The sequence below is a fragment of the Ranitomeya variabilis genome, chromosome 1, assembly GCF_051348905.1.
Source record: "Ranitomeya variabilis isolate aRanVar5 chromosome 1, aRanVar5.hap1, whole genome shotgun sequence".
Lineage (NCBI taxonomy): Eukaryota > Metazoa > Chordata > Amphibia > Anura > Dendrobatidae > Ranitomeya > Ranitomeya variabilis.
In genome coordinates, this window is record NC_135232.1 from 789709156 (window position 1) to 789724466 (window position 15311).

Consider the following 15311-nt stretch of genomic DNA (forward strand, 5'->3'; position numbering starts at 1 on the left):
ATAACCCTCGCCCAGAGGTGAACTCAAGTATAGAAGTAAAAACAGCCCATACACAGTAAGAGATAAAATCATACAATAATGAGATTACCTGTTTGCAAGTACCCTTGAAGAGATTAAGTGCCTCATACAGATGGCAGTATGGTCGAGATCGCTTTCCTTTTCCTACATAAAAAACAGCGCTGACAAAAGTAAGGAAGCAATCTACTGGAGATAAGTCATGACAACGAGATGGAAGATTTCGAGTGACCCTAAAAAGAAAGTTCTGAATTAATTGAAAGCTATCAATAATAATTTCCTAAATAATAAAAAAAAAGCTTTTCAAATTTTATGATTTAACCCCTTCACCCCGAAGCCTGTTTTCAACTTCCTGACCAGGCCATTTTTTTTAATTCTGACCACTGTCACTTTATGAGGTCATAACTCTGAAACGCTTCAACGGATCCTGGTGATTCCGAGAGAGACGGTTTTCTCGTGACATATGTACTTTATGATAGTGGTAAAATTTCTGAAATTTGTGGAAAAAAAAATGGAAATTTGGCGAAAATTTTGCAATTTTTAAACTTTTAGTTTTTATGCCCTTAAATTAGAGAGTCATATCATACAAAATAGTTAATAAATAACATTACCCACATGTTTGCTTTACATTAGCACAATTTTGGAAACATAATTTTTTTGTTAGGAAGTTATAAAGGTTAAAAATTGACCAGCGATTTCTCATTTTTACAACAAAATTTGCAAAGACATTTTTTTTTTTTTTTTTTTTTTTTTAGGGACCACCTCACACTTGAAGTGACTTTGAGGGGTCTATATGACAGAAAATGCCCAAATGTGACACCATTCTAAAAACTGCACCCCTCAAGGTACTCAAAACCACATTCAAAAAGTTTATTAACCCTACAGGTGCTTCACAGGAATTTTTGGAATGTTTAAAAAAAAAAATTGAACATTTAACTTTTTTTCACAAAATTTTTATTTCAGATCCAATTTATTTTATTTTACCAAAGGTAACAGGAGAAAATGGATCACAAAAGTTGTTGTACAATTTGTCCTGAGTACACCGATACCCCACATGTTGTGGTAAACCACTGTTTGGGCACATGGCAGAGCTCGGAAGAGAAGGAGCGCCATTTGACTTTTCGATGCAAAATTGGCTGGAATTGAGATCGGACACCATGTCGCGTTTGGAGAGCCCCTGATGTGCCTAAACAGTGGAAACCCCCCACAATTGACACCATTTTGGAAAGAAAACCCCCTAAGGAACTTATCTAGATGTGTGGTGAGCACTTTTAACCCCGAATTGTTTCACTAAAGTTTAGAATGTAGAGCCGTGAAAATTAAAAAAATAATTTTTTCTTTCCACAAAATGATCTTTTAGCCAGCAATTTTTTTTCTTCCCAAGGGTAACAGGAGAGATTGGATCTCCTGTGCACGCCGATACCCCATATGAGGGGGGGGGGGGAACCACTGTTTGGGCGCACGGCAGAGCTTGGAAAGGGAAGGAGCGCCGTTTGGAATGCAGACTTAGATGGATTGGTCTGCAGGCGTCACGTTGCATTTGCAGAGCCCCTCATGTACCTAAACAGTAGAAACCCCCCACAAGTGACCCCATATTGGAAACTAGACCCCCCAAAGGAACTTATCTAGATGTGTTGTGAGAACTTTGAACCCCAAAGTGTTTCACTACAGTTTATAACGCAGAGCCGTGAAAATAAAAAATATTTTTCCAGGACGTCCCTCCTGACAGCACCCTGGAGGACGTCCTCCTCCTCCTTGCAGGGACAGGAAACACACGAGAGTTCAAATATCCGGTTCCACCCACCAATCCTCAGTGTTTTTCCTGTCCCTGCATGGAGGGACACAAATAGAGAAACAGCGCAGGCTTACCGAGCTCAGGGGGATTGAGCGGGCATGCAATCCTTCCCCCTGTCAAGCGGCTCAGGGTCGAAACTCCCCGGGGGGAGTCCCTCTACCCCAGAGGCCCAGAGCGGGATGATGCTCCGGTATTGAACCGCTCCTCCCGGTGGGGGGCTCTCTGTTCAGGGCACGGCGGTGATCCAGGCAGGTCTCCATCCTGCAGAGCGCGCAGTCCTGGAGACGCTACAGCCGGCCAGCACTTCCAGTCTCATCAGAGCCGGCGAAACGTCACTTCCGGTGGCGTTCTATGAGCGGGGAAAGCAGACGCTCCACTAAGGAGAACGCTGAACAGAGCGGTCGCTACTGCGCTAGCGTCCAGCACCTGCAGAGGGGTCGTATCGTCTGCTTCAGAACCGGCTATGGAAGATAGAAATGACGAGGATGGGGTAAGTCTACCCGGGGCAGTACACCCTTTTACTCAGGAAATACCTCGCATCCTCTAGCCTATTACTCCCTATGTCCTTATGTCGTTTAGGATAAGGGAAACCCCGCTGCTCCCCCGGCCATGGTTAAAAGATCTGGGAAGGCCACGGTGAAGAGCAACAGATGTCCTGTATGCCATATTAAACTCCCAGACTCCCATGGCAAGACCCTCTGTGCCACCTGCATGTCTAAAGTCATGAAGGACGAACAGTCATCGCTGTTATCCGAGATGAGATCCCTTATACGGGAAGAGGTGCAGGCTTCTATATCCAGCCTTTCGCAGTCTCGGCCTGCCAGTCCCATAGCTGGTCGCAAGCGTGCCAGGAGGGAGGAAGCCCATGGGGAGCCAGAGTATTCTTCTGATGAAGATTCCGAGCTCAGGGATTCGCAATCAGAAGAGGAGGGAAAAATTCCTGTAGAAAACCAGGACCGAGCCAGGAAGTATCTTTTCCAGTCGGAAGAGATGGACAAACTCGTCCAGGCTGTTAGAAATATGATGCAGATCGAAGATACTTCTAAACCACAGTCCAGACAGGACTTGATGTTCGGGGGACTCGTGGCACGAAACCTGACTGTGTTTCCCATTAGTGATCATATTAAAGCTATGGTCCTAGAGGAATGGAAGGAGGCTGAGCGCAGATTAGTGCTGTCGCGTGACTTTAAAAATCGCCTGCCGTTCGATCCTGAGGAAGTCAAAGTATGGGAAGAGGTCCCTAAAATTGACGTTCCCGTCGCAAGAGTCACAAAAAAGACTGCTATACCCTTCGAAGACTCCTCTGGTCTTCGTGATCCTATGGATTGGAAAGCCGACATCCTCCTGAAAAGGGCTTGGGAAGCTTCCGCAGCCCTAATTAGAACAAACATAGCGGCCACTTCGGTGGCCAGGTCTATGTACTTGTGGATGGGACAGTTGGAAGAGCAATTATCCAATAAGACCCCCAGATCAGATATTTTGCATTCCCTTCCTATAATGAAGTCCGCAATGGCTTTCTTATCGGATATGACAGCCGAATCAGTTAGATTTTCAGCCCGTAATAGTTCACTATCTAATGCGGCTAGGAGGGCGGTGTAGCTAAGGTCATGGTCAGGTGACAATGCATCTAAATCCAAACTCTGCTCTATTCCGTTTTCGGGACAGAGGGTGTTTGGACCTGCTTTGGACTCTATCCTTGAGTCAGCTTGTGATAAAAAGAAAGGTTTTCCAGAGGACAGACCTAAACGTTCCCAACCCTTTCGGAGAGGTTTCTTCTCCAAAAAGCAGTTCGATCCTAAGGGTCAGGGTCGGTCCAGCAGAGGATCCTACAGAGGCTCCCGCGGACAGAGTAATAGGAACAGAGGTTCTTTCTTTAACCCATCCTATAAAAATAAGTCACTATGACGCCACTTGCATCGGGGGGAGGCTTCAGAGGTTCGCAGGAAACTGGGCTCAGATTACTCAGAATCAGTGGGTTCTCAGTACTATTGCCGACGGATACAGCATAGAACTTTACTCTCCTCCCCCAGAAAGGTACATTACACCTACTATAGTCAAGGCAGATTCGGCTATACTAAAAGACTTACAGGACATGCTCAGGACAGAGGTAATAATACCTGTCCCTCAGTCAGAGTTGGGAAAAGGTCACTACTCCTCCCTATTCACTATTTCACGGCCATCAGGCGACACTCGCACAATAATAAATCTAAAGCCTTTAAACGCCTGGGTGAGATACAAAAGGTTCCGCATGGAATCCATTCGTTCAGCAATTCCGCTTATAAATCAGGACGCGGTCATGTGTACTATCGACCTAAAGAGGGCCTACTACCAGGTCCCAGTACTTACTTTGTCTCAGAACCTGCTAAGGTTTGCAGTAGCACTGCCAACCCGGACCTGCCACTATCAATTTCAAGGCCTTCCCTTCGGTCTGGCTTCTGCTCCTCGTATTTTTACAAAACTTGTATCAGAGATGGTGGCCTTCCTGAGAAAACAAGGCATCAGAATAATTCCGTACCTGGACGATTTCCTTCTTGTGGCAGATTCCGTAAAGCTCTTGGAAGATCACAGAGAGCGGACTATCGCACTGATGGGGCATCTCGGATGGGTACTGAACTGGCAGAAATCCGATCTTCTACCAGAACAAAGGAAAACCTTCCTAGGGGTGCATCTGGACTCCAGACACAGGATATCTTTATTACCCGAAGTCAAGAGAAGAATAATTCAGACTCGAGTCCGGTACCTATTGGAACATCGAGTTTCCATAAGGATGGCTATGAAGGTTCTCGGCCTAATGACAGCCTGCATACCATGTGTCAGGTGGGCGCAGTCACACTCAAGACATCTACAAAAACAGATCTTGTCCACTTGGGATCGCCATCAGTCTTCCCTAGAAGCTCCGTTGAAGCTGACAGATACAATACGGAGATCTCTCCTCTGGTGGACACGGACAGAGAACCTAAAAGGAGGGAGTTCTGTGGATCACCTCCCCTTACGTAGTTATCACTACGGACGCCAGCGCATGGGGCTGGGGAGCTCATCTACAAGGCAGAATCTTGCAAGGCAGGTGGCCAGAAAGCATAAGAAACAGATCATCCAACTTCAGAGAGCTCTACGTAGTATGGCAAGCATTGAGACACAATCGACTCATTCTCTCAGATCGCCATGTAAGAATCTTCTCCGACAATGTAACAGTATCATTCCTGAACCATCAGGGAGGACCAAGATATCAACCACTGCAGGAGCTGGCAGAGATGATCTTCAGCTGGGCAGAGGACACTGTGCTATCTATAACGGCTATCCATCTAGAAGGATCCCAGAACGTGATAGCGGACTACTTAAGCAGAGGGAATCTGAGTCCAACAGAGTGGGAATTGGAGCAGAGCATCTTCCGGAGATTATGTCACCGATGGGGAACCCCCAACATCGACCTATTCGCAAGCAGGAGGAACTCGAAGACCCCAAGATTTTTCTCCCTTATCCCCTCGGATCTGCCAGAAGGGGTAGATGCTCTGAGCCAGCGATGGGATCAGCCCCTGTCTTATGCATTTCCACCCCTGGCATTAATTCCAGCTGTGCTCTGAAAGATCAGGGAAGATCAGGCAAAGATCATCCTGATCATCCCGTACTGGCCAAGAAGAAGCTGGTTCCCTGTGCTGGGGACTTTATCAATCGACAATCCAGTCGAACTGCCCATCAAGGGACGAGTCATTCACCAGGGTCCAGTGTATCATCCAGACCCAAGCAAACTCCGCCTTTCAGCCTGGATCCTGAAAGGGACATCCTGAAGTCAAAAGGCTTGTCAGACCAGGTCATATCTACTATCCAAGGTAGTAGAAAACCCGTTACTTCAGCCATTTACCAAAAGATCTGGAAACGTTTTTGTCTAGAAGGTGGCAGGTCCGATGTGGTATCAGGCTCACTGGACATCCCTGGTATTCTAGACTTTCTACAGAAAGGGTTTAACTTGGGTCTTCGACCCAGCACTTTAAAAGTCCAGGTGTCCGCATTAAGCACATTCTTGGATTATCCTTTGGCATCTCACCCATGGATAATAAGGTTCATTCGGGCCACTCAGAGAATGCGTCCCACCATTAGACAGTTATCTCCATCCTGGGACCTTAACTTGGTTCTTAGGGCCCTATGTAAGGGCGTTTACTCTCCAGGGGATAATATGCCTATTTCTATTCTCCCTCGTAAAACGGCTTTCTTAGTGGCGATCACTACGGCCAAGAGGGTTGGAGAGATCCAGGCTCTTTGTATCAGGGATCATTATCTACAGATCAGGGAAGACAGCCTAATTCTGAAATTAGATCCAGCTTTTATCCCAAAAGTAGCCTCCATTAAAAACAGGAATCAGGAAATAATACTCCCTTCATTTTGTAATAACCCTGCTAACGAGAAAGAAAGGGTCCTCCACTCACTGGATGTTAAACAAGGGGTTTTGGACTATCTAAAAGCCACAGACTCTTGGCGTACAGATCCAAACCTTTTTATTCTGTTCGGGGGAAAGAATAGGGGTAAGAAGGCCTCTAAGGCCTCAATTGCACGTTGGATCACAGATGTGATCTCAGACGCTTATCAGTCAGAAGGTATGTCCCCTCCTTTAGGCTTAAAAGCCCACTCTACCCGTGGGGTGTCTGCCTCCTGGGCGGAGCAGGCAGGAGCTTCTGTAGAACAAATCTGTAAGGCCGCAACATGGGCCAGGGCTGACACTTTCTGTAAACATTATAAGCTCGATGTTATGTCTGGTCAGCACACGGCTTTTGGGAGGAAGGTCCTCCAAGCGGTAATCCCACCCTGAGGAGGTGCTTTGGTACTCTCCAGGGTGCTGTCAGGAGGGACGTCCTGGAAAATAGGTATTAGTCCTACCAGTAATTATGTTTCCAGGAGTCCATACTGACAGCACTGGTAGTTCCCCCCCTTGTATGTATTAAACTCAGGTATATTTAGATTTGTGCCTATATTTTGTGCCTATTTTGTAATATGATTCTGTCATTAAAATGTTTTATTTGCATCATTCCATGAGTTGGTTCTTGTCACAACACTGAGGATTGGTGGGTGGAACCGGATATTTGAACTCTCGTGCGTTTCCTGTCCCTGCAAGGAGGAGGAGGACGTCCTCCAGGGTGCTGTCAGTATGGACTCCTGGAAACATAATTACCGGTAGGACTAATACCTATTTTTTTTTTCCACAAAAATTATTTTTTAGCCCCCGGTTTTGTATTTTCCCAAGGGTAACAGGAGAAATTGGACCCCAAAATTTGTTGCCCAATTTGTCCTGAGTACGCTGATACTCCATATGTGGGGGTAAACCCCTGTTTGGGCGCACGGGAGAGCTCGGAAGGGTAGGAGCACTGTTTTACTTTTTCAACGCAGAATTGGCTGGAATTGAGATCGGACGCCATGTCGCGTTTGGAGAGCCCCTGATGTGCCTAAACAGTGGAAACCCCCCAATTCTAACTGAAACCCTAACCCAAACACACCCCTAACCCTAATCACAACCATAACCCTATCCACACCCCTAACCCTAATCCCAACCGTAAATATAATCCAAACCCTAACTTTAGCCCCAACCCTAATGAGAAAATGGAAATACATACATTTTTTTTAAATTTTATTATTTTTCCCAAACTAAGGGGGTGATGAAGGGGGGTTTGATTTACTTTTATAGCTTTTTTGGCGGATTTTTATGATTGGCAGCCATCACACACTAAAAGATGCTTTTTATTGCAAAAAATAGTTTTTGCATCACCATATTTTGAGAGCTATAATTTATCCATATTTTGGCCCACAGAGTCATGTGAGGTCTTGTTTTTTGCAGGACGAGAGGACGTTATTATTGGTAGCATTTTCGGGCAAATTAAATTTTTTCATCGCTTTTTATTCTGATTTTTGTGAGGCAGAATGAACAAAAACCAGCACTTCCTGAATTTCTTTTGAGGGGGTGTTTATACCGTTACACGTGTGGTAAAATTGATAAAGCAGCTTTATTCTACAGGTCAGTACGATTACAGCGATACCTCATTTGTATCATTTTTTTATGTTTTGGCGCTTTTACACAAAAACTATTTTATATAAAAAATAATTGTTTTTGCATCGCTTTATTCTGTGACCTATAACTTTTATTTTTCTGCTGATGATGCTGTATGGCGGCTTTTTTTTGCGGGACAAGATGACATTTTCACCATGTTTATTTATATCAGTCTATTGATCGCGTGTTATTCCACTTTTTGTTCGCCAGTATGATAATAAAGCGTTTTTTTTGCCTCGTTTTTTATTTATTTTGCGGCGTTCACTGAAGGGGTTAACTAGTGGGATAGTTTTATAGAGCGGGTCGTTACAGACGCGGCGATACCAAATATGTGTACTTTTATTGTTTGTTTTTTTTTATTTACAAAAAATAAATGGATTTATTGGGAAATATTTTTTTCTTTGTACATTCTATTTTTTTTTTGTGTGACTTTCTAACATTGTCCCAGGGTGGGACATCACTATATTAGATCAGATTGCTGATCTGATACTGTGCATAGCACGGTGTCAGATCAGCGATCTGACAGGCAGTGCAGGAGGCTTTCCAGCGCCTGCTCTGAGCAGGCACCGGCTAGCCACCTCACTTCATGACCTGGAAGGAGTCCCGCGGCCATCTTGGATCTGGGGACTCCTTTCGGAACACCGGAATAATGCGATTGCATTGTGTGGTTCCGGTGGGAGAGCGCAGGGAGCCCCCGTCCCTGCGTGATGCCCCTCTATGTCACTGTCACTGCTGACAGCGGCATCAGAGGGGTTAAATGCCCACGATCGGCGCTAGCGCCGATCGTGGGCATTGCTGCGGGGTGTCAGCTGTCATATACAGCTGACAAGCACGCGATCGCCGCAGTGCTCACTGTGAGGCCGCGCGATCGTGCCGCCGTACTAGTACTGCGGTTTGCGGGAACTCCGTTCCCGCAGCGCAGCACTAGTACGGCGCATGTCGGGAAGGGGTTAAATGGAGTGTGTTGCCATGCACAAATATTACAACATTTTTGCTATTAACTGGCTAAAGCTTGTGGGCCTCCTTTTTCATCCTTGTGCTTAATTCACGTCTTGTCTTCCTGCATTGAATTCTGATTATGTTTCTCTATTAGCTGTTGAACCCGATCTACGCCCAGGTGGCGAGCATCTTTATTTGTAGATTTTTAATTTTAGTCCATTTTTGAAGACACTGTCTGCAGATTCACATATACAGTTTCTTCAATAAAATGGCGTAGGAGACGGCAGTATGCACACGTGCTGACTCCTGCATCATTTTAATGAAGTAATGTGCAGTGATGGAGAACCTTTTAGAGACTGAGTGCCCAAACTAACTCTTAAGCCACCTATTTAACTGCAAAGTACTAACACGGCACTTTAACCCCTTTCCGGCATTGGACGTACTATTTCATCCATGTGACCTGGGACTTAATTCCCATGGACGGAATAGTACGTCATTACCATGCACATGGGTGGGGGTGCGGCCACTCGGGGCTGGGTGTCAGCCGATTCTCACAGCTGACACCTGGCAGTAAGTGCCAGGAGCGGTCACGGACCGCTCCCGGCACTTTAACCCCCAAACACTGCGATCAAACATGATCTCAGCATTCCGGAGCCGGCAGAGGGGCTGACAGCCCCTCTGCCTTTGGATCGGAGACCCCGCAGCATGACGCGGGTCCCGATCGTGGCCATGGAGACCCGATGTGATGATATCCGGGTCTCCAGAGCTGAGAAACTTCCTGTCATGCACAGTGCATATCAGGAAGTCTCTCAGGACAGTGTATAGAAGCTGCAGCACTGACACCTTCCATAGCATGCAGATCTGCATGCTATAGAAGCGATCAGCCTGCACAAAATGAGTGTCCCACAGTGGGACAAAGTGTAAAAGTAAGAATGAAATAAAATTTTAATAATTGTAAAAATATTTAATAAAAAATATCAATATTTATTCCATCAATAAATAAATACCGTATATACTCGAGTATAAGCCAACCTGAGTATAAGCCTCCTAATTAGGCCACGAAAAACTGGGATAACTTAATGACTAGCATAAGCCTAGGGTGGAAAATGCAGCAGCTACTGGTAAATTCCAAAAATAAATACGAATAAAAGTAAAATTAATTGAGATATCAGTAGGTTAAGTGTTTTTGATTATCCATATTTAATCAGAAACCCCATATAATGCTCCATAAAGTTCATGATGGGCCCCATAAGATGCTCCATACAAAATAAGCCCCATATAATGCTCCATAAGGTTCATGATGGGCCCCATAAGATGCTCCATACAAAATACGCCCCATATAATGCTCCATAAAGTTCATGATGGGCCCATACAAACTGCATAAAGGTTGATTATGGCCCCATAAGATGCTCCATAGAATATTATGCCCCATACAATGCTGCATAAAGGTTGATTATGGCCCCATAAGATGCTCCCTAGAAACATTTGCCCCATATGCTGCTGCTGCAATTAAAAAAATTCTTCTTCTGCGTCCTCTGCAATGACTGTTCAGGCAGAGAGCGGCGCGCACACTAAACACGTCATCACGCCCTCTGACCTGAACGTCACAGCCAGAGGACGCGGAAGATGGAGCGGAGTGTGGCGGTGTAACGGGGACAGGTGAATATCGCTATGCTCACCCTCCCGGCGCGGTCCCTGGCAGTTCTCAGATGCGATGGTCTCTGACGCCGGCAGCTTGATCCTGTGTTCAGCGGTCACTGGTACCGCTCATTAAAGTAATGAATATGCGCTCCACCCCTATGGGAGTGGAGTCGCATCCATATTAATTACTTTAATGAGTGGTACCACGTGACCGCTGAACACAGGAAGAGCTGCGGGTGCCGGAGAAGCAGGGACATGCAGAGACGCGCCGAGAGCAGGCGAGTATGATTTGACAGCTGCCGCTCCCCCGCCGACCCCCTGGGACAATCACTAGAGTATAAGCCGAGAGGGGCACTTTCAGCCTGAAAAAAAAAAAATATGCTGAAAATCTTGGCTTATACTCTAGTATATACGGTACTTGAATAAAAAAAAAAAAAAAGGAATTTAAACATAGTATCGCCGCATCCGTAACGACCTATAAAACTGTCCCACTAGTTAACCCCTTTAGTGGACACCATTAAAAAAAAAAAAATAAAAATACAAAACAAAACAAACAAGGCTGGACTGGTTTGAGGGTGCCATGTCACATTTGCAGAGCCCATGAAGTAGCACAACACACAATTTTTACAAACTACTCCTCAACAAATTCATCTAGGGGTGCAGTTATCATATTCACACCACGGGTGTGTCACAGAATTTTATACCATTGGGCAGTGAAAAAAAAATAGTTACAATTTTTACCACCAAAATTTAGTTTTAGACCCAGAATTTACATTTTCACACTGGGAAACGGGTAAGAATAGCACCAAAATTTGTGCCACAATTTCTGCTGAACGTATAAACACCCCATATGTGGCTATGCAGTACTACTAAGCCATACGGAGAGACTCAGGAGGGACGGAGCGCCGTTTCCCTCCTGGAGCGCAGATTTTCCTAGAATACTTTGTGGACTCCATACAGAGAGCCACTAAGTGCTAGAAGAGCAGAATCCTCCCTTAAGCAACCCCATTTTGAAAATCATACCCCTTTGGGAATTTATCTACAGGTGTAATGATGATTTTAACTCCATGGGTGTTTTCCACAAACAAGCAGCAGTGGTTGCGGAGTGAAAATTGCAAACTGCCATTGTAGTGACCAGTTTGTTGTATTGACCAGTACATGCTTCTGGAGACATGCACCCATAAATTAAGCAGGCTCTCATTGCTACAGGTGTAAAGAGACAGAGGGCACGTAGGATGCAGTAACGGAATGTAGTCAGAGCATGAGTTAACAGATTTAATTCTTAAGTGGATATTCCACGCAGGGAGAAGTAGAGGGAAACTTCCTTAATACAAATTACTGCGACTTGGAACACGGTAGTAAAACAACTGAGACAATAACTTCAGAGGAAATAGACTTATCAATCCGACGCAGTCCTCAGTGTATTCCCTGGGTGCAAACGGTGGCGCCAAGGCAAAGGCGCTGTGGAAATTCGGCGTTGTCCTGGAGAGGATGGCGTCTTGGCTCCTGTTATGGTCCTGATGCTGGCTTTGGGTCCGGAAGAAGGAATACACTAGGCAATGTCTCTGTCCTGCACGGCGGTTTCCCCTATGTGGGGTCTGTTTAGAAGCTTAACAGGATAAAGTTCACAATGGGTGGTACGACTCTCCGGTCTGCGTGGGCGCGAGGCTATGTCCCGTACACGGGCCCTTTGTCTCAGTCAGCGGTGTCAGAGATATCAGAAAACGGCTCTGACGACAGGCTCCATTTATCGCCATCTAGCCTTCAAGTCTTAGGTCTGCTCTGTCACAATACTCTGCGTTAGGAGCACCTACACTGACCTCTTGCACACTGCACGTACCCGCCGTAACTGTCAGATTACTCGTACGCTGCATTTCCCTCAGCTTAGCCACGCCCCCTTTCCTCAACTGCCGGGAACCGTCCAAGGCCTCAAGCTTTCCCCCCTGCATCATAGGTGACAGCCCCAACGGTTCCAGACCCGTCACAGAGGGAGTACGCTTAGCTGGGTTCTTCTCCTTACATTCCCCCTCTCTTTGTGCTCGCCATTCCACGGGCGAGAGTTCTTGTAGTATGCGTTGACATTCTTCTAAGTTTCGAACAACTTGCTGCTAAACACAATGATCCTGATCAAAATCGGTTGGAGGGGGGGGTTCCGGCTGTCGAACGTTCAGAACATCGTAAACTGGGAATATCAGTTGGTTCTACTTTGAGTAGTTGAATCAGGCTGGATAAATGAAGGCAGAGACATGCTCAACTCTGAAAAAAACAGCCATTTCAGGAGTAGCAGGAGTCCCAGGGGCCTCGGGTTTCTGTTCTCCTTCTGGTCCTGCCTGTGGTGGTTCACTATCATTAGTGACTGATGGAAGATTCTCAAGGTCGTCATGTTCTTTTTTTCTCTGATCGAGCAGGGTCTCTAGACAAACAGGGGCGTAACATGTTTCGGTGCACAACACGAGTAGGAGCATCTTCGGCCCCTTCGGCTGAACTTCATAGACGGGCCCTTCAGAATTGACTCGTCGACGTACACGATAAGGTGTTTTTTCCCCATCGATGATCTAACTTGTCTCGAGGACGTTTCTCTCTGACCAATACCCGGTCTCCGGCCTGTAGAGCTGCCCCTCGTAGAGGAGCAGTCTTTGGATGCCCCAACTCTTAGAACTGGGTCTGCACCAGACGATGTAGTGTCTGCAACCGATGAAGGTGCTCTCGGACCCAGGTGGACAGCCCCGTCCATGGGTAGTCCTCTGGGTCCAGCTCAGTAATCTCTTTTCCTGGCCTGCCGAAAAATAGAGTATAGGGAGTGTATCCTGTGGTGCGATGTACCCGATGTTGTACACCCGCACCAGCTCTGTTACAAATTCCAGCCAACTGGCTTTACAGTCCTCTTCCAATGTCCTCAACATTTGGATAAGGGTTCGATTGAACCGTTCACATGCTCCATTACCCTGAGAGTGGTAAGGCATCGTATGAGATTTCACAATTCCATACAAATGGTGTAGCTCTTCCATGACTCGCCCAAAGAAGCAGGTACCTTGGTCTCAGTGAATTCTCTTCGTGCAACCATACACCTGGATGAAATTTTTAGATGGCATGAGCTGCAGATTCGGCAGTTTGGTCCCGAGTTGGTGTCACAACAGCGAATTTAGTGAAGTGATCCACCATGACTAAACAATGTTCGAACCCTTGATAGGCTGCGCCTATTGTCAGATAGTCAATCGATACTTCTAGCAGCGCAGAGGTCACAATAGTTTGTGTGGGGGCCGTCTGTTCCGGAGGTTTGGACAGCTCACAGTTCCTACAGAGCCGACACACTTCTTCCACCACCGTTTTTAGCAAAGGATGGTACACCAGTCTCTGCAACCGCTGAAAGGTCTTTTCCTGACCGAAGAGGGCCCCTTTTTCATGTGCTTCTGTGGCCACTTGATGTAACAGCATCTCAGGAATCACTACTTGCCAAGTAAGACAGGTCCCGTTGCAGCTGGACCTTTCTATACAGCAATCTGTCTCTCAGGTGGAGCCTCTCCCATTGACGTAGAATTTGTTTCGTCCCGGGGGACAGGGTCTCTCTCCTCCTGGCTGGGCAGTTGTTTGAGGGCCACCCACTGCCGAATTCGGGTGAGCTCTCCATCTTCCTGCTAAATCCGTACCCACTCATCAAGGGGCTTTCCCAGCACACCTTCCTGAGGTTCTGTCCGAGCCTGTTCCATCTGCCAATGTCCTGACAGATCCTCGGAACTTAGTCAGACTCCAGCTCATCATCTCGGTTAGGGCCGGGCTGCTTATGTGGAACCCTGGATAACACATCTGCATGGGTATTTTCAGCCCCCCGTTTGTAGACTTATTTTGTACCGTTTTTGGCCATTCTAGCCACCCTGCGCTGTTCCAGGGCCCCTAACTTCGAGTTCTCCAAATGAGCCAGTGGGTTGTTGTAAGTGCGCACCAGAACCTCAGACCCGGATAGGTATTCCACAAACTTCTGTCATGGCCCATACTAGTGCCAACAATTCTAGTTTGAACGAGCAGTAGTTGTCTGGATTCCATTCAGAGTCACAAAGGGAACAACTCGCATAGGCAATCACCTTCTCTTACCCATCTTGGATCTGCGACAACACGGCTCCAAGCCCATGTAAGCTCCTATCCGTATGGAGAATGAAAGGTTGAGAAAAGTCAGCATAGGCCAGGACCGGGGCTTCTGTCAGAGCCATTTTCAAGGCTAGGAACGCGCTCTCCTGACACTCTCCCGACTGAATTTCCCAATATTTTGCTCCTGATGGCACTCCTTTGAACAGTTCTAGCAATGGATTCGCAATGTGAGTGAAGCCTTTCACGAACTGCCGATAGTACCCGCTCAGCCCTAGGAGGGCTCGAACATCCTTTACGGTTCTCGGGGTAGGCCAGTCCTGTACAGCCACAATCTTCTCACAGGACGGTCTTACGCCTTCTACAGAGTCCACATGCTTCAAGTACTCAATGTGAGTGCAGAACAGGTGGCATTTAGACGGTTTAACTCGCAGCCCATGCTTCTGGAGCCGGCTAAGTACTTGCTCAAGATGCTGTAAATGCTCCTCAAACGTGGTGGCAAACACAATTATGTCATCCAGGTAGATGAGATTGGCTTTAAAGTTTAGATCTCTTAAACATCTCTCCATGAATCGCTGAAAAGTACCGGAGGCATTAGCCAATCCGAACGGCATTCTGTTGAACTCGTACAGGCCCATAGGTAGTATGAAGGCTGTCTTCACTCGGTCATGTTCTGACATCGGCACTTGCCAGTACCCACTAGCCAGGTCTAGCGTGGAGAAGTAGCTTGCGTTCCCCAGAGCGGACAAGGATTCTTCGATACAGGGTAGTGGATATGAATTTTGCACGGTGCAGGCATTTAGTTTGCGA

General features: G+C 46.6%; 1 protein-coding gene across 2 annotated transcripts in view; it reads right to left on the bottom strand.

Annotated features, from left to right (window-relative positions):
* Positions 1–15311, bottom strand: part of ANKLE1 (ankyrin repeat and LEM domain containing 1) — a 61843-nt gene that overhangs the window by 18411 nt on the left and 28121 nt on the right. For both annotated transcript variants that reach the window (XR_013217835.1, XM_077273020.1), the window contains exon 7: positions 89–248. Coding sequence is in view for 1 of the 2 variants with exons in the window: in XM_077273020.1 (XP_077129135.1) it covers positions 89–248 (160 nt within the window). In the remaining variant the exon portion in view is untranslated. The remainder of the gene's footprint in view (positions 1–88; positions 249–15311) is intronic.